At 46.6% G+C, this 26,911-nt stretch overlaps 1 protein-coding gene across 7 annotated transcripts in view; it reads right to left on the bottom strand.

The window, feature by feature from the left end:
* Positions 1–370: 370 nt before the first annotated feature.
* The window catches only part of WDR93 (WD repeat domain 93), a 44,568-nt gene continuing 18,027 nt past the window's right edge, over positions 371–26,911 (bottom strand). Inside the window, exons 7-18 of one of the 7 annotated variants that reach the window (XM_045516714.2) lie at positions 25,578–25,616; positions 22,419–22,503; positions 19,190–19,361; positions 17,938–18,008; positions 17,274–17,360; positions 16,110–16,229; positions 15,541–15,754; positions 13,878–13,941; positions 12,249–12,405; positions 12,027–12,076; positions 11,691–11,815; positions 371–4,695 (exon numbers count right to left, since the gene is read on the bottom strand). In XM_045516714.2, coding sequence (XP_045372670.1) covers positions 4,596–4,695; positions 11,691–11,815; positions 12,027–12,076; positions 12,249–12,405; positions 13,878–13,941; positions 15,541–15,754; positions 16,110–16,229; positions 17,274–17,360; positions 17,938–18,008; positions 19,190–19,361; positions 22,419–22,503; positions 25,578–25,616 — 1,284 coding nt within the window. In that variant the 3' untranslated portion in view covers positions 371–4,595. Of the gene's footprint in view, positions 11,893–12,026; positions 12,077–12,248; positions 12,406–13,877; positions 13,942–15,540; positions 15,755–16,109; positions 16,230–17,273; positions 17,361–17,937; positions 18,009–19,189; positions 19,362–22,418; positions 22,504–25,577; positions 25,617–26,911 lie in introns of all 7 variants that reach the window. The other 6 variants (XR_012502781.1, XR_006724914.2, XM_074354322.1 and 3 more) reach the window with 6 other exon arrangements.

Raw genomic sequence — 26,911 nt, 5'->3', positions numbered from 1 at the left:
AAAGAGGGGACCCTTGAGCCCAGAAGGAGGCTGGCTTCAGTCAGGGAATCTGGTGAGCAGTCAGGCCTCGGGGGTAGGTGTGCAAGGAGGTGTAGCCTGTCTGCCTGAGGGTCCCTCCACCATCTATAGATACTCAGTTCTTCCCTCTGCCCCCCTCAAGCATCTTTGAAATGCTGACCTTGGTATTTTTTTATAAGAGCTTTATTGGCATATAATTTATGTACCCATAAATCTCACCCTTTTGAAGTACATAATTCAGTGGTTTTAGTATATTCATACAGTTATGTAACCATCATCACTGTTCACCCCCAAAAGATGGTAACCAACCATTAGCAGCAGCTCCGCATTATTCCATACCCCTCCTCCTCCCCTCAGCCCGCTCACCTGCTTTCTATCTCTATGTTCTGGACGTTTCGTATGAATGGAGTCATATATCGAGGCCTTTGGTATCTGGCTTCTTTCACTGAGCATCATGTTTTCTCATGTATCATTGCTTCATTTCTTTTCATTGCCCAATAATATTTCATTGATTTCATTGTATGGCTATACCACAGTTTATCTATTTACCCACTGATACTGATAAGTTGTTTTGAAACGACTTCAGAGATCATTCCCAGCCCTGGTCCAGGCCAGAAAGGGCAGTAATTCAGAGTTGGCTGGTGGGGCACTGCTGCGGAATTCAAGAGTCCAGGCACACCCTGGCCAGCATTTGGCTATAGAGAGAGGGATCCAAAAGCAGAGGCCCTGCAAGGGGTGGGACCTCACACCTTCACTGCTCTGCCCCTTTTCCTGCACCTCCACCCCCTCTCAGTCCCCTGTCCCAGAACACTACCTGGAGCAAGCGGGGAGTCTTTCCCGGGGCCTGCCTGGTTTAGAAAATCTGTTTGCATGGCAAAGGCTCCGTGGTTTAGGATGAGGAATTAAAGTTATTAGCAAGTCTTTTCACAGATAAGTGAGGCTCATTTCGGCCAGCCCCATCTCCTGCAGAGAGCTTCTCCTCCCTCTCCCAGCCCAGGAGCGGCCCACTGTTTATTGGCACCTGGGTGTGAATTTTCATTAACATGTTCCTGCTAATAAGAGAGAGGACTGGAGACGGGAAGGGGGCGCCTCCCACCACTCCCACGCCCCCACCCCCTTCCTGGGCCAGCTCTGCTCGCAGCCCCCAGGAGAAAACTGTGTACACATTCAGAGGGAGGAGGACCATGAGCAGCGTCCAGGTGGGCGAGCCCTGAGCGAGTGCTCCCTCTCAGTCCTCAGCTAACCTGTGAGGTAAGCACAGTTAGCAGGGCCATCTTAAGGATGGGGAAGTTAGGTAAGGAAGAGGCTAACTAACAAGCCTGCACAGACATTCAGGGGCAGTGCTGGGATTGGGACCCATGTGCAACTCTAGAGCCTGTGTGCTTATCCACAGATGCACGGCCTTTGTGACAGCTGAACAAGGACAGAGGGTACCGGGTGGCGTCTCACTTCACCTGGGCCCCGGGCCAGGCGGCCTGGTCTGAAGCAGTCTGGGCGCATGCGTGCTGGAAGTGGGAGGCGTGAGAGGATGGCACCAGCACCTGCGGGCTGGCCGGTCTGCTGATCCCACCTGCGCTCTGGTCACCGCTGGTCAACAGCCCTCCCCTCCTTTTCCGAAGAGCTGCCTTCACAGCCCAACCGGTCAGAACCCACGTGGTGGAGAGACGGACATATACGGAGCAGCTAGATGGCCCAGGTCAGTGTTGAGGGCTTTAAATTCACCAACAAATTTCAAGTCGTTTTAGCCTCAGGGCCGCAGGTGAGGCGGGCAGGTGGTGCTTATACCTACTTTACAGATGAGGATCCTGGAGCACAGAAAAAAGTCTAGGAACTTTTCACAAAGCTAGAAGGCAGCTGTTGGGGTGGAGACAACGGTGGGTGGTGGTGGACAAGTGTGTGTGCACATGTTGAGGGGTGTGAAATAAAGTTCCTAAAGCACGTGGGCCACCAGTGCTGTCCCCCGTAGGGACCTGCCTCTGCCTGCTGACCACGCAGGTTGCTCCCGCCAAGACAGCTGTACTGTGTGGATGCTGATGCTGGGTGGGCCAGTGTTTTAAGGAGGATCAGCTAAGCTGATCGTTCTACATTCAAGACATTTATTCAAGGACACGCCACATAGGTCACAATCTGAACCCAGGGGCAGAGAAGTGGTGGTCATGAGTTGCCTGCGTTGGTGGATGGCAGACTCTGTGGGAGCAGGGCTGGAAAGCTGGGCTCAGCCTTGGGTGGGCAAGTGATCCACCTGGAGGAGGGCCGTGAATTGGTCATGCATTGCTAAATAAACAGGTCCATCTGAAGGGCACATAGATGCTCTCTGAAACACCACCTACCTGGAGAACCGGGGTTGCATAGGGCTGGGGAGGGAAGTGAGCTCTAACTTCAAAGCCCCTAATTATCTCAGGGCGAGGCTAGGACCACTTTGTCCATCCTTCCCCCCCAGAACCAGGTGCACAACCCTGAGAGTTAGTGCCTCCTAAACTCTGCATGCTGCCTTCGCCCTAGTCCTAGCCTCCTCCTAGTTCTAACACTCCCCTGAGAAGACCCGAGGTTCTTGGTGCTTCCAAGGGGCCCCATCTCCCAGTGGGCAAGGACCTCTTTAGTGGCCACTGGCACAGCCCCCAAAGGGCACCAGTCCCAAGAGGGGCTAGAGCCCTGGATTCCCAGCCTAACATCCAGGCTTCTTCTTCCCATCTTCTGGCCCTTTGCCAGCCCTGGTTCCTTCTCCCTCATCCCTCTGGTGGGACTGGCATATAAGGCTCCCCGTGAATGCGCCAACTCCCTTCTTCCCCCTCGCTCGTCTCCCCCAACGTACTAGGAAATGGGGAGGCAGCCTGGTGTTGGCAGCACATGACTTTGGAGAGTGTGGACAGGGCACTTCCCTTGTCTTGGCTTGCTCAGCACCTCGCCTGCCTTTGTCCCTTGCAGCCTGTCATTTTCTTTTCTCCAGACAGCTCTACCTTCCTTAGTTTGGGTGGCCATGACCTCCATGTCCCTCCAGGGATGGGCACATGCATAGGCTTGCTTGGTCATCACTGTCAGTAGTTCAGTGATGTGACTACATGCAGGTCAGTGAGGAGTAGGCTCAGGACTTTGCTGGAACCATTGAGAAAGGGACATTCACTGTGGGTGTTATTGGTGGTCATGCTGCTGCCCAAGCAGAGGGAATCAAAACTCAGAGGTGGAGAGAGATTCCTGATGTTATACAAAACCTGGTCCAGCCACATGGAAGGCATTACGCCTGGACTTTCACACTGTGAGCCAACAAGTTCTCTTTGTTGCTAAAGTTAGTTGGAGTTGGGTTTCTGACATTTGCTGTTGACAAAGTCAATCAGGACTTGATATGGGATGTTCTAAGTTGTGTAAACTGAGTCTCAAGTTCATGTCTGTGAAATGGAGGTGATGGGATTATCTGTATTGTACGAGGTGCTTAAGGTTTACATGTGAAACACATAAACCATGGAGATGCCTTGTCACATTTAGGTGGCGTGGAAGGCCAAGACCATCATCCTGTTTTCCTTCCGCATCTCAGAGAGAGCTGCCGCCATGCCTACTGTGAGAGGAAAAGGGTTGTTGTCAAAGAGTTCTTTTTGCTGCTGTGTCTTCATTCCCACGGTGGGGAGGGTGAGGGGCAGTGTCTCAGGTGGGGACCCCTTCATCCAGGGGACATTCAGCTCCATGTATCAGTGCCACGAGGGAGGTGTCGTGCCAATGAGGAGCATGTGTGACCCAGGGGAGGAGGTGGATGGGGACACAAAAACAGCTGTGGTCACAAACACTGCAAGCTGTTGGCTTTAATGGGCTGTTCATCATGGGAAAAACTGGAAGGCTATAACCACCTGCAGTTCTCAAAGGCACCACACGGTGTCCCCAGAGAGGCAGGAGTAGGCCTTGAACTGCAGGGGACCCCTCCACCTAGTTTTCCTGAGAAGGGAAGATTCTAGAGAAGAAAAAGACACCTCTCTGCCCCCTCCTGCGTCCCCAGGCTCCCAATACTCTGCCAGGGTTCCCAAGCCAGCAGGCAAGGGGCAATCATGGCATGGTTCCTGCCTGCCTCCTCACCTGCCCCTATTCTGCCTTTCATACCTGTGTGACCTCAGGCGGTCACTCAACCACTCTGAGCCTCAGCCTCTCCAAAGTGATTCCATAAAGCTTATGAGCCAGCAAAGAGAGGGAAAAGAAGTGGGTGGAGAGAAAAGGGGGCCACACAATAGCTGGGGTGGACTGGGCGTCTTGCTCACTTGAGCAAAGTGTCTCCTGTGCCTATAACACGAGTGGTCCTCACAAGGCCTGGGACTCAGGTTGACACCATGGCCTGGGCCCTGCTGGGGTCTAGACTGGGTGGGAAAGAAGGGTTACACACTGTAGTAACTTTGAAGTCTGGAAACAATGTCACTGTTTATTTGGGTGATACATCTGCCTGCCTGAGGGCTCTCTCCCCTTGCTGGCTCTGCAGAGGTCCCAGACTGCAAGTCCAGGCCCCTTAGGCCTAGTGAGTTGCAGCCCTTCGCACCATGTGCATCCCAGGGCAAATCCTGCCTGCTGCCAACCTTTTCAGAGAGCCCAGGGCAGCAGCCCAGTCACTTCTTGAAGTTCTCTCTTTGGAGAAGCAAGGAATACCTCCGAAGCCGGGTCCAGTGCTCCTGCTCTTTCGCTTTGTTCTTCTCCAGCTTCTGAAGCCTGTGAGCCACACAGTTGGAGATGAGAGGAACCTGCTTTGTGCCACCTTCCCCTACAACCTCCCAACTCCGGCTCCTAGGTCCCCAGGGCAGATGCTGACCACCCTGGGCTAATATGAGAATCTCTCCACATGACACATCTGACTCCTGTCTGTGTTCTCAGGACTCCGCCTGGTGCACAGAAGGCACTCAAAACAGCTTTACTGAAGGAATGATAGGTCTAGCATTCTAAACTAGAAGATGTACAGGGGGCGGGGGTATAGCTCAGGGGTAGAGCATACGCCTAGCATGTGCCAGGTCCTGGGTTCAATCCCCAGTACCTCCATTAAAAAAGAATAGTTAACTAAAAAAATAAACTAGGAAATGTACAGATAGAAGACATGGTGAAATTAGGAACTAAAAGTCTGTGGGCAGGACCAACATTAAATACACCAGAATGCCAATAGTTCCATTTAACAACATTGACTAGTGACAGGCATTGGTGGAAGTGTGGAAAGATCAAAGTGATTAAAACTGCCGCCTGCTCACCCCAGCTTAGTACGGGGGACAAGAGGAAGAGAACATTTGTAATCGGAGGCATTTAAGTGCAATAGAGGGACCATGCAGAGGGGCACTCCCTGCCTGAGGAGCGCTCCTAGAAAGTAAGATTTTTCAGTTGGGTCTTACAAGATAATAGGTTATTTTTTAATAACAAATAAATGCATGTTCAATATGGAAGAATCAGAGAAGTCTGGGGTTCATCCCTCTTCACCCCTCATTCTGCATGTCCAGCTGGCGCTGTGCGCAGGCAGAAGGTGCCTTTGAAGAAGGCGGGTGCAGGCTGCCGCCCAGGTTTCTGCCTTCTCCTTCGATGCCTGAGTGAGCAGGCGATGTTAAAAAGCTTAGGGCAGATGGGAGGAGGGAAGTTTTTGGGGAGAAAGACAGTGACTGCTGCTTTAGGTCTGTTTTGCGGCTCTGCCTGTGGGACAGTCACATGGAGATGTGTCTGGTACTCAATGCTGACCAGACGCTGCCCACCCTGGGCTAATAGAATCTCTCCACCTCCACATGACACATTTTTTTAACTTTAAAAAGCATTTTTTTAACTTTAAAAAAGTAATTTATGCTGTGCTTAAAAAAAATCAAAGAATTCAAGTGGGTACACAATTAAAAACCAACCTTCTTCTCTCCTCAAATCCTTGTTTTCTGTTCCAAAAACAACTATAATGAATGGCTCCTTGTAAATCCTTGAAAGTTGTTCACACACAGACACACACAAGTACAGACATGCATATAATCTTTCTCTTTTTAAACTTGAAGTGTGCAGCACACTGTTGTGCCCCTGGTTTTTTTCACTGAAAATACATCCTAGCAATGGCTTCTGGGCGGTACCCAGCCCTGCCTCCTTCTCTTTCCCTGTTCATGACACTTTTGGGGTTTCCGGTCTCTGCATGTGGCATCTTTGCTTGAGTGTAGGAGTGGGCAGGCAGAGGGCAGGCGGAGCACGTGCAAGTTAGAAGCTCGGGCCTTGGACCTGCACTGCTTGTGTCCAAACCCAGCTCGTTCACTTATAAGCTGGTGGCTGTGGACGGGCAGTTTCACCTCTGTCAGCCACAGCTTCCTTGCTGTACAGTGGGGATGATAATAATCAGAATAAGAAACAAGATGTGCCTGCACAGCACTTAGCACAGGGCCTGGCACACAGTAAAGGTTAATTATAATAACACTGCTGCTGCTAAGTAAGTGGAAGTGAAATTGCTGGGGGAGGGGTCGGAACACAGAGTGACCGTCAGGAGGCAGCAGGACGAATGTGCGTTTCTGTGTAACAGGAAGAAGCTGCACCTCCTTCATTTCCAAATTAAAATAGTAATGAGCTGTCAATTTTTGTCCCTCATTTCTTGCCATGTGGGTAAGGAGTGAGGACATGGAGTGAATCCACCATCACTGGAGGGCAGGTGGGTACAAATATCCCAGAGTTCAAATGTGCCTGCCCCATAACCCTGCAGGTCCACCTCTAAGAACTTACCCCACGGAACTACGAGGAAAAACTCATGGAAATGACTGGGTGAGAATGTTGGGCTGGGGAGGTGGGGCCAGGGTGACACCATGGTAAATCTGCAGTGGGCTGGGGAGCAAATGGAAGAAGAGGACACAGGAGGGGGTGTGGACTGTGTTTGCTGGGGGCAGGGCTCTGGGTGGAGGAGAAATAAGGCGGCTGCAGACCTGGGAAGGCTCTTGCTTGTTTTCTAATGTGAGAACGTGGTGGGGACATATGTCCATGATTAGGTCAGTGGAGGGGAGGAGGTCGCCAACCAGCTGGACAAGAAGGTCTGGGTGTCCTGCAGGGGAAATGGCCTTGGGTATGAGCAGGATGCCTCTTTCTCTGAATCAGGAAGGGGACAGGGCGTGGGGTTGGGGGTGACCCGGGAGACCCAAGTGAAAGGGCAGCCAAGGGCCTGGTGCTCTGGGAAGTGGGAAGCGGGGTTATCCACCAATGGCAGGGCAGAGGTGACAGGGGACACCTGCCGTGTAGGGAACAGGCAAAGCTGGGTGGGGCGCGTTGCGTGGTACCAGCACGTCTGCAGAGCAGTTCCCTTTGGCAGTTGGTGTTGGGCCACGATGGGGGACAGGGGAGGATGCCTGTTCATCTGAGGCTGGGCACTGACTGTCAGCAGCCCTCTGGGAAAGGCCCTGTCTGGAGCCTGAGACCCTCTCCCTCCACCATCAGCAAATACAGGGTTTTCCTTCCCAGGATGGCACAACAAATAGGACTGCTGTCTATTGTTCTGAAGCAAAGTGTGTGCGTACCTCTTCCAAAAAAGATGGGCAGCCTATCTGCAAAGTGGGAGAGGAGATGGAACATCTGTGAGGCCTTGTGCAAAGCCTCGGAATTCCAGTAGTGAACTGCATGCACATTTGGGTTCTATGAGTCTATAAATAATCTTCCAGGGATTTGCCCCTTTGTTTCTCAAGAAAGGTTAGGATAGGCCCACAATCTCCCTCCCAGGGAAAGTAAAGAAGAGGGTCAGAATACCATCCCTTACCCTCCACTGACGAGGGAAATGTCACCTAGTGTCCACACGGGGCCTGCCCACCCCCTTGCCAAGGAAACGTGTGGACCTGGGACTGTTAGATCAGCCCAGAAGCCCATGTTCTGCTTGGCCACGGGGCATAAAGGGGGTGAGGTGAGAGACAGAGCACTTTCTGTCAGCTTCCTGTGTCCTGAAATTTCTGTCTTGTGATCAAAAGTCTGACCCAACCGAGATGGCAGACAATACACAGGGAGTGGAACCAGATGGAAATGGTGCCCTGGAGGCCCAGGCTGGATGGGAGCAGAAGCCAGCTTGCCAAGGGAGTTGGCGGGGGACATTTGGTGCTAACTGGCCCCCTTTCAAAGCCCTAAAGGCAGGCTCCATTTCACACTGGCTATTTTTAAGTCCCAAGTGCAGGTTTTGTGAAAACAACTTGGGCAGACTATTTAATGCAAGTTTGAAACTTTGAATCTATTGCCACATGAATCCATCGCCTTAAAGTTTCACCTAGTTTTAGGGCCACTGGAAACTGTTTTAGATACAAGGAGTAAATAGAGGGAAAAAAATGTAAGATTAGTCTTCAGACATCTATGGTCATGCGTGAGAAACAAGGGGAGTAAAATGTGAATGACGGAATCTAGCTTGTGGGTCTGTGGGTGTTCACTGACGTTTTTCTCAAAGTTGCTGTATGTTTTAACACAATAAAATGTTGGAGGTGGGGTACCCTGGGATATCAGACCTCAGAGGAGGTAGAACAGGAAGAGCCTTCTTTAAATCAATGTTTCCTAAGTGATTCCTGGGACCCAATTCAGAAAATGAGTTGCCGTGAGGGGTATGATTTGATACTGTGATCAGGCCCAAGTAAACGTCTCTTTCAGCTGGGCCTGTCCCCACCACACAGTGCAACCCGTCCCAGCCTCTGCTGGGTCCCTGAACCTAGGGAGCGCCTCCTTGAGCTTCTCTCTTCCCCAAACTCCAACTGCTCGTTCAGCCCCGAGCCCTGCCCCCGGCCCCCAGGGCCCTCCACCTCACCCAGCCACTGGGGGTCCTTCCCAGGGATGGGCTGCGGTGTGGGATTGTGGAGCTAAGCTGTGCCAACAGGGGAAGAGAGATAGATGGGAAGGGAGAGGTGGAGGAGTCCCTCCCATTCCTACTGGGGGCCAGGATGGCCTGTGGGGTTCCAGAGACTGGAGCAGATCGGGGCAGAAGGGACTGTCTTCTCCTTATGAGAGTAGACCCAACAGGGGGATGGGGAAGTGTACCATAGACACCCTTTCCATGGAAAACACATAGGCATTAAAAACATATTGACAAGGAAGTTTTTCTTAAAATTAAAAAGTCACTTAAGTTATATTCTGGAGTAAACATAAAGCCAGCTTAAAAAAGTGAACATGATCTCAACTTAGCGAAAGCACTAAGGACAAAACCTGAAGGAAATAAACTAGCAGGTCAATGGCAGTGCTGACTTTGGGTGATGGATTGTAGGGTATTTAAATTTTCTTTTTTGTATTGTCCTGTTTTCCAAATCTCTACAAGTGCATATATAACATATATCAGAAATACTAACATTTTTTTAAAGCAGGGAATTGCTCTGTTATAGTTGTAGTTCTACACTCATTGGGTTAAGAAGGGTTCAGCAGGTGTCTGAGGAGTAACCTCTACCTGCACCTGGGTTGAGGGAGGGAGACTGCCAGTTAGGGGCTGAGGCATCCTGAGTTGCTCAGGCCCTGGGCAACCAGGCAGGAGGTGAGTGGCCAGGGCTGGAGCTGCTGACCTGTAGTCCGTTCCCACAGGAGGGCAGCCAGTTGGCTCTAGGTGAAGGGGGAAGGCTCACCCTTCCTAGGCCACTTAAAGGAGGGGGTTAGACAGAAAGGACAGAAATGGAAATATACTCATTAAACAGTGAGTTCTCTGGGCCCGATCAAGCAAGAGCACCAGAAGGCTCCATGCTATGACCTGCAACCCCAGAGAACGGCCTTGCTGCAACCGTGACCTAACCTCATACTCGACTTTTTTTTTTCTAACCGTTACTTAAAAATTTCCAAACTAATGCATATTTTTTGTAGAAAAGTTACAAATAGGGAAAATACAAAGAAAAAAAAATTACACACGCTTCACTGCCTAAACATAATTAGTGTTACTATAGATGAACACACTTCCAGTCTTCCCTCTTTTTACTCAGAATCAGGATTATACTGTAAGCAATATTTTACAGCCTCTCCCTATCTTTTATTTCGGGAATTTCAAACCTACAGAAAAGTTGCAAGTAGTACGGTGAGTTTCCAGCTGGACTCACCAGTTGTTAACATTCACTTCCCTCCCTTTCTCTCTTTCTCTATAAATATTTTCCTGGGTTTCAGCAGTTAACACTTTCTCTTTCTCTCTGTCTCTCTACAAATGTTTTCTTGGACCACTTGACAGTAAGTTGTAGGCATCATGACACTTCACCCTTAATTCCTCCTGCTGTGTCTCCTAAGAACAAGCCAAGTCATCGGGGCTCAAAACGTGTGAGGAATAGCTGAGCATTCTTGGCAAATCTTTAAACAGAGGAAACATCAACTGGCCCCTTCTTCACTGTCCTCCTCCCCCAAGACCCATGGACCATATTCCCTTCCTGTTGAGTGAGCGCACTCCCCGCCATGAGATCCTGGAAACTGCCTGAGCGATGCAGGGCAACCCAGGAAGGACCTGAATACAACAGGTAAATTCGGTGGTGGAGGAGAGCTGTGGTGCCACCTTGTGGTGATATTTGCAATCTCCCCAGGCATGAACTTGAACCAACGCGGAGGGGACCCATCACCATTTTTGTACCTGCTATTTACTGAGGGACCACCCTGTGCCTAGCACTTTACATGTACTTTCTCACTGAAAACCTACAAAACCTAGAGATCAGGCATCATCGAAATGTCCAGAACACAGTCTAGCACATTGTATGCAAGTGCTCAATAAGTATTTTTTGAATGACCGAGGAAACTGAGGATTTGAGAGGTTAAGTAACTCAGCCAAGGTCTCTCAGTAAGTAGTGGAGTCAGAATTCAAACCTGAGCATCTTAGCCATTCCACTTCATTCCTTCAGGAAAGAGTGAAAAGGAAGAAATGGTCATGAAGGGATATTATGGAGATTGGAGAGATCACAGCATCTCAGAGCTCATGTTGCAGAAGGACACTGAGGCCCTGGAAGGGAGGGCCCACCAAAGCCCTCTGGCTGTGTAGTGGCAGGCCTAGGGCAAGATTCCAGGGCTCTGTTGATGACCCCTTCCACCTGAAATATATGGCCAGATCACGGCCGAAATCGTCAACAAGAACTTGCAAAGCCCTAGAAGTTTGCTGTGGATGGATTAGATGAGATACTTGCTTCTCCAGAATGGACTGAGTGGCGTTAATTATGCTTTTTCAGCAGGAAGGAACACAAGCAGAGTCCCAGCAGGACGGGGGGAAGCAGAGAGGGGAAGAGGAGAGATGTATCACATAGCTGTTTACCTGGAAGATGGAGAGAGGAGAGGGGACTTAGGCCAGGGGCTGGCAAACATTTTCTATCAAGGGCCAGAGAGTAAATGATTTAGGCTTTATGGGCCCCAGGGCCTCCGTGGCAGCTGTTCAGCTCTGCTGTTGTAGCATGTCCACAAGCAGACGAGACGTAAAGCGGCGGGCATGACTGTGTGCCACTGAAACCTGATTTACAAAAATAGGCAGTGGGCCAAATTTGGCTCACAGGCCACAGTTTGCCACCCCCTGTCTTAGATGGCTGTGTCTGGTAATCCAAATATGCTTAAAAAAAAAAAAAGAATTGAGGAAGCAAAGGAAAAGACAGTCTTGAAGGGGAGAAAGCACCACGTGGCAGCCCCTCTCTTACCAGCCTGCGTGTGTTAATCTGCCTACCAATTTTGGATTTAAAAGTCCAAAATATCTTATCATCAAGCAAACCACTATTCCTTACTCCAGAGACCACCCCAGGTGCAGGGAGGGAAGAGACCCAGAACTCTACCTCTTCTGGAAGAAATTCTCGCATCTTTTCTCCAAAGGCAACACCTGGGGGAAAGCCGCGTTATCCAGCATGTCAGTTTGAGGAATGGTGCAATTTCTTGTGATGTTTTCTAGGAGTGGACAGGCCTTGAAATTAAAATAGAAAATAGAATTTGGGATGTCCTCGGCGTTGCTGGCGGATCCGAGTTCATCGGGATGGTCTCCTGGAATGAAACAGGAGCACCATGTTCTGTACAGAGATTACTTTCCCCTGGGCCTTGCGGTTGGGGTGGGCACGAGGGGGCTGCTCTCTGCTCACAAAGGCTGGGTCATTGGGGTGGAGCTGTGGGGAGCTCACCTGGCAGAAGGAGCAGGAGTCCAGAGAGGAGACCTTGCCTGGCGTCTTACCTAAGTGCCAAGAGAGGACTCAGCGGCAGCGCCCTTCTGGTCTGTGGTGGAGGGGCGAGGGGTAGGGGGAGATTGGGTGGGGTCACCCTATGCTTTGTGAGAGGACTGAGGCAGGGAGGTGGCCAGTGGGCCGCAGGTCTGGGCAGCAGCCATCACGGGCCCCGTTTCTTACCTCGGAGCAGGAAACATGGGTGGTGTGAAGACACGACAAACACTGGCTTCCAGGGGACTGCCAGATGGTAGGATCTGGGCGGAGCAAAGGCACAGATAATCTGTGACGTGGCCACGTCCATGAGGTGCACAGAGCCATTGCTGGAAAAGATCAGTACCTGGGAACAAGAAGATGGTGAATGAAGACTCCCCCACTCTCAGTCACCCCAGCGTGAAATACGAAAAGCAGCCAGAAATAAAAAACCAACAGGGAATTTATTCACTCTTGGGCACCCAGCCTCTGGATCCACCCAGAGCGTTTAGGGGTTGCAGAACCGTGTATGCCTACTCCTCTGGCACCTCCAGCAGCCACAGACCCTCCCCCGGGGCTGGGGCTGGTCCCCGCCGCCCTTCCCCCACCGCGTGGCCGGGATTCAGTTCTGCATGGGTGCAGACACCCTCTCCCCCCACCTCCTCGGGGCTGTTCAAGCCAATGGCCCCTCCTCACCTGAGAGGGAGCTGGGGCCTCTCTCTGGCTGGGGCTCTTTCCCCTCAGTAGATAAACATACTAAACTCCTGCACCCCACTTCCTCTCCCGGCTGCCACACCATTTCCCCTCCCTCTTCCTCACCCTCTCTGCACCCTGCACCCTCTGCTCATCATCCGTCGCCCTTGCCATGGACACTGGTCTCCACAGAGTACTGGGTTTCTCTTCATCACAGGACACTGGTCTCACTCTCTTCAAGCTGTCTTCCCGGAGCTGCCAGGAGCCCCCTCCTGGTTTCCCTGCGGTGTCCCTCTCAGTCACCTCATGAGCTCATCTCCCCTGTCCTGGAAGTGGTGGTAGTGCCCTGGGAACCGCTGCTCACCTCCCTGCTCTGACCGGCCATGCTGGTCCCTCTGGCTGTAACCACCACTAACCAGCTGGGGAGCACTGGACCCGTACTTTTAGCCCTGGGCTCTCAGAGCTTCCGCTGGGGTCCCTGTAGGCCCCTCACCCCAGCAGGGCCACACTGGGAATCACAGGACCAGAGAACCAGCTCCACAAGCCAGGATCAACCTCAAAGCCTCCCTCTCCTTTGGCTGCAGCCCCAGGCAGCCCAGAGCTGTGGGATCCATCTCCCCACTGACACTTCTCCACTCTCCATCCTGCTCTGAACACACTGCTGCCCAGCTCCTAGACCCCTCTAAGCTTCAATCTCCACCCCATACAAGGGCCTTCCGCCCCAACCCCCATCCCCTTCCCTCTGCACACCCGACAAGAGTCCAATCCTGCAGCTCCTTGAACTTCCTGCAGTGCCCGGGACACACAGTGACCTCCTGCCTCCATGGTGCTGCCCTCTTAACTCCCTCAGCTCAGCTGTCCCATTGCTTCCTCCAGAAAGCATCCTCCCCACCCCACCCCGACTTGCGCAGGTTGAGTTAGGAGACCCCTCTCTCTGTTCCACAGCATCCTTTGCATGATGTATCACAGTCTGTCTCAGGTTCTAGGGGGACCCATCTGTCTTCCCAGCTGAATTGTGAGCTCCGTGAGGGCAGGGACTTTCTTCTCTGTATCTGTGGACTGCAAAGCTTGTCTGCCCAGTGGACAATAGGCCTTCAATAGATATTTTTGGAAAGAGTAATGGAATGAGAGGCCTGAGGAACCTACCATGCCGGGTAAGGCTCGGACTGGGGCCACTGCACAGATGGCTTCCTCTGGGTGCTTCACAGGCCTACAGGAAACAAGACACGGAGACATTCAGACTTGAAGAGTTTTCAAGTTTTGCATCAGGAGATATGTCAGAGACTGCTCACAGTAGCAGAAACTGGGAGCAAGCTAAATATCCATTGATAGGAGAAAGCTTAAGTAATTGTGTTATGATACCGTGGGATAAAATTCAACAATAGCAACGAAAATGAAGGAACTGGAGCTGCACACACCAACATGTGCAACTCTCATGAACAATACTGCAAAGCAAGTTCTAGAATAAAAGCATTGAAAAACAAGTTGGAGAACACAGACAATATGATTCCACTACAAGTTCCCTAAAATATGCACAGCTAAACAATATGTTGCTTAGAGATACAGTCATATGGATGTGGCTTATTCTCAAAGGAAAACAGAGAAATGATGAATTTAGGAAAACAACATGGTAGATTGAAAAAAAGTGGCTAAAATATTGGTAGCAACTCCCAATAAAAAGGTGGCGTCTGTTTTGCCCCTGCTTGAATGCAGGTGTGGCCATGTGACGTGCTTTGTCCAGGGTAACGCGAGCAGAGGCTTGGAAAGCAGTGCATCCTGCTGTCCTTGCTGGCTTCTGAGAGCCCTTAGGCTACTAGGTGACGGAGCCTCAGACAGCCTGCGGGAGAGGCCAGAGGCATGCCCTGGCCAACAGCTGCCAACTGCCTGGTGCGTGAGTGAGGCCGGCTTAGACATCCAGCCCCTCACCGGGCTGCCAGATGCCCGCAGACACATGTGAGAGCCAAGGCGAGACCAGTGTGCAGGGATCACCCAACTGAGCCCAGCCCAAACTGCAGACCTACAGCATCAGAGGCTAAATGGTGACTGTTTACTTAAGCCATTAAGTAGTGGGGTAGCTTGTAGCAACAAATAATTAAAAGGTAGTCACCTTTGAGGAGGAGAGAGAAGGATGTGATAGGGAGAAGCACACAGAGAGCCTTAACTGAATTGGGAATTGGAGATGATCTATTTCTTCAGCTTGGTGATGGGTACAGTGGAGTTTCTCTCTCTCTCTCTCTCTCTCTCTCTCTCTCTCTCTATATATATATATATGCTAAATAACCCCTCCACACAGATCATTGTAGAGATCATTTGCATGCATAAAATATTGCACAGTTTAAAAGAAAGAGAGACCCTTAGAGAAACTGATAAAACTATTTTGGCAGAAATGACCCTCTCCTTGGTCATGCAGGATATGAAACATGTCATTTGTGCCATCATACAATTTTGTTAGAAAAAATTTTTTTATTTTTATTTTTTGAAGAGTGTTTTTTTTTTTTTTTTTTTGGTCCAGGAGAGGTATTTAGGTTTTCATTTACTTATTTATTTTTAGAGGAGGTACTGGGGGTTGAACTCAGAACCTCATGCATGCTAAGCATGCACTTTACCACTTGAGCTATGCCCTACCCCCAGAAAATTTTTATATATAGGCCCACATGTAAAAGACACTGGTGATCTTGAGAAGCTCATTAGGAAAGTGATGACTATAGGGAAAGTGGACTTTAGTCTGAGAGATTGTCAGTTTTTTACTGTTAAATAGCGTCATCTGTCTGGCAGATCACTTATCCTGCCCTGCCTTCAAGCCACTGACCTCTCGACAAGCAAACTGAGGGTGGGTCTTTGGGTCCCCGAGGCTGCCACCAGGTAGAGAGAGCCATCTGTGCCCAGCACCACACACTTCATCTGGGATTTCACCGGCCCCTCGGGATACATGTTCTGTCCTTTGTGGACCAAGAAGTATTTCAGGAAGTGAATGCTTTGGCAGAGACATCTTTCAGGAAGAGCAATGACCCCAAGAGAGAATCCTGGAGAAAGCAATGGCACAGTGGGTCAGAAAACAGGGTAGAGGGATGCAGCCATGGGCGCAGGGTCTCTGACCAGCAAGTATGTGAGGGACATGAAGGCAAAACCAAGCAACGAGCACCCCCGAGAGTGAAAGCAGTAAACCCCAATGCCCAAGGGGAGAGGGGACCCCCAAAGGGCAACTGCTTCTAAGTCTGGAAAGGGGCTGGGGGGGAACCAAACCCATGGAGGGGGACAGAGTCAGCACTGGAGTGGATGAAAGGAAGCTATAAGCCAGCCAGGTACTGACCTACAGCCGACTGCGAGCTGTCCAGGTGTATCAGAGGGGAAGCGGTGCTGGGCAGGGGCGGGGCTCACCTTGGGCCAGGTCCCACAGTGTGAGCACACCGTCCTTGCAGGCCAGCACCAGGTAGGAGCAGCAGCAGCTGAGCTGAGACACCGTGATGGGCGCAGCACAGGGCCACGTGCTCTCGGGGTCTGGTGGGGAGGACACCACTCAACAGGCTGCCCCCAGACCCCACCCCCACGCATCACCTCCACCTGCACAACCTGAGACTAGCCTGCCTGTCTAGACTCACCATCTCTCCCGTCTCTGTGCAATGCTGTCTCCTTCCTCAGGATAATATAAGTCACACCAGTATTATACTACAGCTAACAGTGAGTGCGTACTTACTAGGTGCTAACACTGCGGTGAGCACTTTACATGCATCATTTCATTTAATTCTCACAAGGATCTTATGAGGTGGGTCCCATTAGTAGCCCCATTTTACAGATGAGGGGACTGAGGCAGAGAAGTAAGTGACCTGCCCAAGGTCACGGAGCCAGTCAGTACAGAAGTTGAGATTAGAAGCCAGGCTGCCTGGGAGAGGGTTGGAAGGAAAGAAGTTCTTCCTTTGTGAGTTTTTAAACATTCCTTCTGAAGTATAATTCTGAAGTACAACATCAGTGTATAGCTCAAGGAATTATCACAAAGTGAACTTGCTCACGTAACAGCCTCCATGAATTTGTAAAAACCAAACAACCACCACCCATATTTCCTAAGCGCCTTTCAATTTCAAAGAGCTCTAGCATACAGGAACTCTCTGGATTTTGCTGTTCACAACAAATGTGTGCAGTAGATAGGGATGGTGTAACTGAGTAGCTTTCTGTTTCAGAGAAGAAAACAGGGGATTGGAGCATGACATGTCTGGCCTGAGGCTACACAGTCTGCAGACAGTTGTGCTGAGACTGGCCTTCCAATGCCAAGCCCACTTTTTTTTTTTTTTTTTACTTTAGCTGCCTAAGGAGCCCTGTGGACTTGGCTGGGCTTTCTCCCTACTGACCTGTCATCTTAAGAAACATGACAGTTTAGAGACATAGCCTTGGGGTCACACCAGAGCCACTGAGCCACCCAACTCTGCCTGCCCAGCTCTGGTCCCTAAAAGCATGCTGATGTGTAGTCACATGCTGTCAGCTAAGCTGAAGAAGAACATGGTCTGTGAGCCCTGAGCTTGGGCAACTCCCATCTCGGCAGTAAAGTACCAACTTTATCCTTCAGCGTTCGGTTAAGTGAATAGAGGAAGAAGTTGTGACTTCCAGTCCAGTGCACGCCAAGGACACAGGCCACCCCTGGGAAAGGAGAGAGGAAAGGGACGTTGTGTAAGGAGTCAGGTGGCCTTTGGTTTGTGTGAAGGGATTTGCCCAAGAGGAAGTCAAAAGTGGTTTGTTCTAATGGGCAGCACTCAACAGAAGAGGGAGCTTCCAGACGGGGGGCTGGGCACCCCCAGAAGGGCTGTTCCTAGGGCCAACTTGCCTTCCAGTGCAGAGAGGACGGTCACAACCGCCCCTTGGCTGCTTTCACATTTTCTAGGTAATTCATGTCTACTTGGCTGTCAGTGTTTTAAATGACATTTTCTACAAAAGGAATTCGTGTCCAGAAGCAGCCTGGTGGGGTGTGTGTGCACATACCATCCTCTGTGGCAGGTCACTCCCTGAAGACAGTGCTAGCCTCCATCATCAGGGAATCTGGACTCGGGGGCCACAGGTCCAACCAGAAACCATTAAGCTACAGCTGGCAACCAACTTTCCATCTCATTTCCCCCCAGCATGCAGGGTGTGCAGCGCGGAACTTCTTTAGGAGGCTTGCTGGGGCATTCCCCCAAGGTGACCACTTGTCCAGGACAACTACCTACTTTATGTTCATTACCTGGTGGGTTCTTGACTTCTGCTGGCATTGCAATGATGAAGCTAGGAAGGAGGAAGTGGAACGTAGCCATACTGGGAAAGAAAGAAAGACGCTGGTCAGAGCCACGGCAGACTCCTTGGCAAGGAGAGATACTGGTAGAGTCTTGGTACTAAGACCAGAAATGGGTAGTTAGGAGGGACCTTTCCAGGAGTTTAGGACCACTAGGCAAATCACATTCTATGTGCGGGTCCTGATGAGTGCAGACCTTGGAAGTTGGTGGGGGCAGGGCGGGCAGAGCAGTGGGAGTTACCAACAGGCCGGGAACAGCACCCAGCATGGGCAGAACCATCTCTGTCCTTGAGGAAGATCCCTTAATGACCAGACTTGGGTGATGTGCATAAATGCCCTTATCCTGGGACCAGTACAACCAGTGGTGGGCTGATAAACTGGCACTCTTTAAAAAAGAAAAAAAGCTCTGATTTCTAGGATTTATAGCTTTTGTGCTATAAATACTTCTACTAGGGACAATTAAACCAGTGGTTTAATGACTGGCCTGCAAAATTCCGAAATATCTTGCTAGGTAGCACACTATTGAACCTTACTGGGTTCCAGTTCAGGCTTCAGGTGGTTGCTGTTAGGGTTTAGCCCTGGGACTTTGTGTCCTGAAGTGAGAAAGTTCAAAGTCCACTTGACGGCAAGATGAGAGGTTTCACTTCCCATGTGAAGCAAGAACATTCCCGAGATCCACAGTAACTGAGGAGAGCTAGTTCCTAAGCCAGCTCCACCAGATACTTCAAAGACTTGAACTCAGTTTTTACAATCACACCGTGGCGTTAATGAGGTCTACCTGATGACCGAGATGAGAAAGTCATGTGTTTTGATAATTATGCAGTATTATGTTTAGAAAGACTGGGTGAAAATGGAGAAAAATATTAACAGTAGTGACTTCTATTTCCATCTTTAGGTCTTCTGTGTTTAGGATAACCAGGGAAAAATATTTTAAAGAGATGCTATCATATATAAAATTGTAAAATCACCTCTATTTATCTTCATAGATGTCTATTCCTTTTTTGAAATCCATGTTATCAGCCTTTGTTCTAACTATATTTAAACAATCTCATTATAACTTTCAAAACATTTTTCTAAAGTTCACAAACTATCAAGAGCTTCGAAACTTTGGACTAATTCGGGTCCTTGGGTTGATTCCTGCATGTGCCCAGAAAGGGAAGCTCCCAGGCAGTAGGTGTTCTGGCTGGGCCTCCTCCCAGCTCACCTGAGCAGCTCCTCCTCCCACTCCCCATCCAGGTACTTCTTGTAGGTGGCGTTGAAGATTGCCACCTGCTGCTCCCACTGACTGTCCTTGATGAAGTGATTCTGCCCGGAGCCCAGCCCGCAGCAGTCCTCTATCTTTGCAAAGACTTCCAGAGGGCTCTTAAATGTGGTACCTAGGTTGAAAATATTCCAAAATTGGTCATATTCCAGAATTCTGATTTCCTCCTTCTAATCCCCTTCTCCCTCATGCTTCTCAGTTTCCTGCAGAATCCCTCATCCTCAGAGATCTGCTCCCACTTTGCCCAGGTGATCAGTCTTCCCCCCAGCCTCTCTCCTACTCCTCCAGCTCACAGGGCACAGGCAAAAGGCAGCTGCTCTCCTTCCTTCCACTTCTCCATCTCTTTCCTGCCATCATTCCCTGTTCCCAGACTACGGAATCCCCAAAGGAGGCCAAGGAAATGTTGTGATGTCACTATAGGTGTCAGATCACTGTTACTGTCTCTCCAGCCCAGCAAGGCCCCAGACCTGCCTGTTCCTCTCACTATTCAGCCACTGCTGAGGAACCACACCAGACAGTCCCAGCCTCCTCCCATTCTTACGTTTTATCCAGCTACCTTCCTTTAAAAAAATCTCCTTTCTCTGCCAATCACTTTTCTTATCACCCTTCTTCCCAATAACCTTTCATGTCCTTCTTTTCCATCTGTTCCTAAATCCACAGTAAAACTAGGTGATTTATTTTCTGGGTTCACACCCCAACTTTTAGAACTCTGTTCTCGATGGAAGGTGCCCAGGTCCCTTAAGTTGCCCAGGAGGTCCCACGATTCCCCGGGGCCCTTTCTGAGAGGCAACCATTGTTACCAGTTTCTTGCACAACTTTCTAGAAAGAGATCCCTTTCTATGAACAAATGGTAGCATATTAAAACATTATATAATACCTGTAGTATTATATATTACTATATGTATTACATATACATTTGTATATATTTTATAAATGAATGGTAGCATATATTAACTAGCAGTTCTCAAAATGTGGTCCCAGATCAGCAGGGATCTGACAGGGTTAAGAAGTGCAGATTTTCAGGCCCCATCCAGACCTACTGAAATAGAAACTCTGTGGGTGGGGCCCAGCAGTCTGGGTTTTAAGTGAGTCTGATCCAGCTAAAGTTTGAGAATTGCTGTTATACACTAGACCCCTTGCATTTTGACTTACTCCTTTTCATTGCTGTATAGTATTCTATGGAGTGAATAAACTACAATTTATTTATCTGTTCTTTTGTTGATGGATATTTCAGTTGTTTCACTTTTGGGGCTATTGGAAATCATGTCATTGTTACCATTCTTGTACATGCCTCCTGGTGCACATTTACATGCCAGACTGTCAGGTATATACCTATAACTAAGGTGACCAACTCGTAGTCCTGGTTTGCTCAGGAGTTTCCTAGTTTTAGCACCAAAAGCCCTACACCCTAGGAAACCCTTCAGTCCCAGGCAAGTTGATATGACTGACCTACCTAGGAGTGTAAATGCTAGGTCATACAATATAACTTATCTTCAATATTACTAGATAATACTAAACTGTTTTTCAAAGTGGTTGTACCAAATTTCATTGCTAACTGCAATATATGGGAAGTCTGAGTATTCCACATCCTCACCAACTTGGTGTGATCAATATATTTTAACTTCAGCCATCCTGGTTTGTGCGGGGTGGTATCTCATTATGGTTTTAATTGCATTTCCCTGACAACTAATTATGCTGAGCACTTTTTTATATGTTTACTGGCCACTTGAATAATCTCTTGCCTGTTTTATACTGAATTATCTGTCTCTTTCTTAATAATCTGTAGGAATTCTTTATATATTCTGGATGTGGACCATTCATAAGTTTCATGTGTTTTGCAAATATCTTCTCCCAATACGTGGCTTGCTCTTTCATGCTCTTATTGATGTCTTTAGATGATTAGAAGCCCTTAATTTTAATGTAGTCAAATTTATCAAAATTTTCTTTTATTACAAAGTACTTTTTGTGTTTTGTTTAAAAAGTCTTTCCCTACCCAGAGATCATAAACATATTGTCTTATATTATTTTCTAAAATTTTATTGCTTTGTTCTTCATATTTACTTCTATGATTTATCTGGAATTTATTTTTGAGTATAGTGTGAGGCAAAGGTCAAGTTTCACTTTTGTGTCCATTTGGACAACCAGCACCACTTCCTGAAATGACCATCCCTTCTCCACTGCTCTGTAGCGACACCTCTGCCGGGGAGCAAGCGTCCATTTATGCCTGGGTCTGTCCTGTCCTCTCTATCCTGTTTCATTCATCTATTTTTCTACTATATTCTGTCTACCTATATTTCTATATTTTATGTACATTTCTATTATTCACTCGTCTATTTTTCTACCTTGTCTTAATTACTGTGGCTTTATAATAAATCTTGATGGATCAAACCATATCACCAATTCACATAAGAGTGAATTGGCTATTCCTGGCCTTTTGCATTTCTCTCTTGTTTTTAATAGTTGCAAAGTATTCCCTTGTGTGAGTGTACCATATTTATCTAACTACTCTTTGCCTCTATAAACAGCACTGCAGTGAACATTCCTGTAGGTATACCTCTGAGGTCATGTGTGAATATTGAGAGGATATACCCTATATCATCTGTCTACATGGACTTCCCTTCTGCTCCTCTTGATCAGCTCCCACTTATTCTTCAAACCTTCCCAAATTTCCCTTTGGGAAAGCCCTTGCCTATTCCCTGGGCAGAATCAGTCACTCCTTCCTCTGTTTTCATGGTCCTGGATGTTCCCCATGGCTGTGCTTATCATGTCCCATTATGGTGGTTTCCTCCTATTCTCCCTTAGTACGCCAGTAATTTTTCAGTTTTTAGAACATAGGAGATAAGTCTTACTCATCTTTGTGCTTGATGCATTATTGGCACTCAGCAAATACTGATGAATAAACAAATACAAAAATGGAGTTCCACAAACACTTAGGAAAGATGTGTCTTTCCCGATCTCCGAATTCTGTTAGTTAAGTGTACCCTTGTCACATTTTTTAAAGATTTTTTTTTTATCTTTAAGTCCCAGAGCTCTGACTTAAAACAATTCTCTTTAGAACTATACTTGTAAAGTAGATAATAAATGGAAAAGATGGGAAATGTGGAGAAGGCAAAGACAGAAAAAACTGAGAAATCAATGCAAAAGGAAAGAGTATTCATTGAATTATACTGACCTGTAACTGGTTTGGGTGGTTTGATCTTCATTATGTGAACTGGAAGACTCAGTTTAACATCTCCTCTAAAACAAATGTTTATATCCTACAATGAGGAAAGGGCACAGCCAACAAAGGAGATAAAACAGAATCATTAAAAACACTCATTCTAAAAAAAAGGCAGAAAAAAGAGGAAAATGGGAGAAAAACAGGTGGGACAAATAGAAAGTAGACAGCAAAGTGGTAGATTTAAACCTAAACATATCAATAATCACATTAAATACAAAAGGCCAAAACCCCTCAATTAAAAGGTAGAGATTGACAGAATGTATACAAAGATAAGACCCAACTATATGCTGTCAAAAAGAAATTCATTTTAAATACAAAGACACCAATATGTTAAGAGTAAAAGTACAGAAAAAAAGATACGTCTTGTAAACTCATTAAAAGAAAGCTGGAGTGGCTGTACTAATATCTGAACATAACATATTTCAGAGCGTAGAATATTACCAGTGATCAAAGAGTCGTTGAATAATGATTAAATGGTCAATTCTTAAGAAGACATAAAAGTCCAAATGTTTATGTACCTAATAACAGAACTTCAAAATAAGTGAAGCAAAAATTCATAGAAGTAAAAGCAGAAATAAATAAATCTCAAATTTTAACACTCTTCTCTCAATAATTGATAGAATAAGTAGACAGAAAATCGGTAAGAATATGGAAGGGAAAGCAGTAAGGATATAGAAGACTTGAACATCATGGACCAACAACAGCAGAATACACATTCTTTTCAAGTGCACATAGGACAGCAGGATAAACCATATTCTGGCCATAAAACAAGTCTTAATAAATTTGAAAGGTTTCAAATTATATGAAGTATGTTCCCTGATCTCAATGGAATTAAGTTAGAAACCCCCAAAAGAAAAAGAAAGAAAGCTATCTGGGACATCTCAAGTATTTAGACACTAAATAACATGCTTCTAAATAATCCATTGCTCAAAAAAAGAAATAAAAAAGCAAATTAGAAAGCATTTTGAAGTATTTTTGAAAATGAGAACATATCAAAACTTAAAGGAAGCAGTTAAAGCAGTACTTAGTTGTAAGTTTATAGCACTAAATGCCTATATAATGCTTCAAAGTTCTTGGTGTAGGCAGACAAATATTTTAATGGAACAGGATAGAAAGTATAGAAATATACAAAGGAATGATAAAGATCACAAAACAAACGGGACAAGATGGATTACTCAAAAATATTTGTGCTGGGAGAGAGAGTATAGCTCAGTGGTAGAGCACATTGTTAGCAGGCACAAGGTCCTGGGTTCAATCCCCAGTACCTCCATTAAAAAAAGAAATAAAAACCTAATTACCTGCCTTCCTTGAAAAATTTAAAAAAAAATTTGTGTGGCAATTGCTATTGAAAAAATAGATAAAAATCAATCCCTTCCTTGCTCCATTCACAAAAGAAACTTCCAAATGAATTGAAGAGTGAAATGTCTAATATGAGCAAAAAACAAACAAAACCTATGAAAGTACTAGAAGAAAACACAGGAGAATTTATTTATAACCTTGAGACAGGGAAAGCCTTCTTAAGTGTATTCACCATTAAAAAAAGATTGAAAATTCTGACTATATCAAAATCTAAAACTTCTTTACAACAAAAAGCACATAAACAAAATAAAAAGGGAAACAACAGGTTGGAAGAAAATATATAATGAGCAAAGAATTCATATGCAATTCGTAGAAGATAAAACCTCAATGGCCAATAAGAATATGAGGAGATTAATGAAAATTAACACAAGATGCCATTTTGTTTCATCAGTTCACACACACACAAAATTAATAACATCGAGGTCAGTGAGGCTGTGGAGAAATATTGATTAAATGTAGATTGCTGTATCATTTTTGGAAGACAATTTAATAGTATCTGTATCAGAACTAAAAATGCACATACCTTGCAGAAGCACTTGGGTATACAAAGAAGAATTTACAAAGATTTCCATTGCATTATGTAAAAGCCACAAATTGGGAAATTGGGAACACCCTCAATATCATCCAAGGCCTAAAAGCCAAATCAACCAGGGTACCTCCATAATAGGAGGTCAAAAGAACAAGGTAACTTCATTTGACATTTTGCCAAAAAATTTTGCCAATAAGTTGATTTTTTAAAACGTAATTTTGTAAGAGATATATATGATGCCACTTGTATAGAAGAAAATTCCCATACAACAAAACTACATTTTTCAAAATAAACTGATACAAGAATACAGATACACACTAAATATCTAGAAAACACACACCAAGCTAATAATGGTGATGACCTCTGGAGAGGGCTGCTCTCCCTGAATTACCTGGCTTTTCCCAGAGTGATATGTTCACATATGGTTTGTATAATATGAAACATAAAGTAATTCAAAAACAGAAAAAGGAAAGGGCTCTAGAAAGAGACTTCCATGTCGACGCTCACCGCTTCTCTACCGACTGGCCTGACCCCTCTGAGAGCTAAGCCTCTAGGAAGCATGGTGTGCTCTCTGCCCCAGAGGGAGGGCCAGGAAGCTCCAGGGAAGCCACTCTGTTCTCTAAGGTATCCCAATATAGAGGCAGCTCCCCAACAGCAAAAACCAACAAGCAAGCAAATAAACAGACCACCTCGGCTTGGTGGGTTGGGCTTTTATTTTGGCAGGGGCAAATTGGACGTTATGGGGCCTGAAGTATATATAATTTGGGGACTTCTGTAAGAAAAAGAACATAAAATTTTGAACACAAAATGTCCATGACCACCCTAACGCCACTCAATTTGGGGGAAATTTTGACGGAGGAGAAGTTTGAGTGAAAAGAGATGGTGGTCTTAAGTGATTATGGTTAAAAGATGTCACTTTTTCCAACACATGGCTAGGGCCCCTCCTAGGGCCTTAGAAGGGGGCCATACAAGTGAGGGGCCCTGAAATTTAACCTCCTTTGTCTTCAGGGCAATCCATCTCTGAACAAATGACCTGGGTCAATTACCCTCAAGGATGGGGGCCATTTTCAAGGGACATGAGGCACAAAACTAAGTCACAGAGAATCTGAAAACAGTGCCCTGATAGAACATTTTGTATTTGATATTTAAGGTAAATTTTAAATCAAAATAAAAGTTTTAACATGCAACTTAAATCTCTTGAGATTTTCTTTAAAGTTTCTTACCATTTCAAAACTATCAGTCTTTACAGGGTCAAGAGTGTTCTGAGGAGAAAAATGAGAAATTAATTCACCACAGGTTTCCTTTAATCTTTTGAGATGCTCTTTCTTTCCCCCAGTTATTCTCGTGAGAAGTGAGCTCATTCCAGAGACCCAGAGGACCAACATTTGTGTGGTCCCCCGGCCTGCAGGATTTTAACACATGATCTCTATTCTCCGGGATCTTAAAATGTATTTGGGGAAACAGGCAAGAGTTAGTGACAATAAGAGGAAATATGAATAGAGGTGAGGAGATCAGTTAGGAGACTATTACAAAGATTTAAGGTGAAGTGAATATGTCTGATGGGCAACATCAGTGATGTTGACAGTTATATTTAAGAAACTCTAAGCATAATTCATAATATAAGAAATACACTGTAGGGGGGAGGGTATAGCTCAAGTGATAGAGTGCTTGCTTAGCATGCATGAGGTCCTGGGTTCTATCTCCAGTAGCTCCTCTAAAAATATATAAACCTAGTTACCTCCCCCCACCAAAATAAAATAATTAAATAATACAATAATAAATAAAACATAAAAAAATTTTAAAAAGAAAAAAAGAAATACCACTGTAACTGGTATTAATTGATTGTTTCTCATTGTATAGAAACTGAATGAATTACGGCAAGAAACCATCCCCATTCCAAGGTGCTTTTCCCACTTGGATAATAAATTAATCCCTCAAAAAAATGTATTTATTGGAAGATATACAGATGTCCAGTAAACACATGAAAAAATGCTCAACTTCACTAATTATTAGAGAAGTCCAAATCAAAACTACAAAACTACACCTCACACCAGTCAGAATGGCCATCACTAAAAAGTCTACAAATAATAAATGCTGGAGAGGGTGTGGAGAAAAAGGAACCCTCCTACACATATAATTAACCTGAAATAGTAGAGTTCCTACCTTCTGAGAACAACATGAAGAATCCATGTGTTCGTATATATTGAGAACAACCACTTTATACCACAATCTGGGAAGTATAGTGGAATGCAAAGCATGAAAGGACTGTTTCTGCCCAGGAGGGGAAAAAAAATTACCTCTGATTTGAAGTCCAGATAAAAGATTCTCCTCCCAGAAAAATGCCTGGGAGTGGTCTTGGAGAGAGATACTGGATTCTCACCACTTAAGACATCTCTACTTTTTAATATCTTATTTTAACCAAAGCAAATTGATTTGGGAGACATGGCCAGTGTGCCTCTTGTCCTCTCTTACTGCCTCCAGAAGGCCTCCTTCATCTTGAAATTGCAAGGAAGATTTAGGTTAAAGGTGGGTCAAGGGTAGGGAGAAAAGTATCCTT

This window comes from Camelus bactrianus, chromosome 27 (assembly GCF_048773025.1).
Source record: "Camelus bactrianus isolate YW-2024 breed Bactrian camel chromosome 27, ASM4877302v1, whole genome shotgun sequence".
Taxonomy (NCBI): Eukaryota; Metazoa; Chordata; class Mammalia; order Artiodactyla; family Camelidae; genus Camelus; species Camelus bactrianus.
This window is presented reverse-complemented; position numbering and strand designations above follow the sequence as displayed.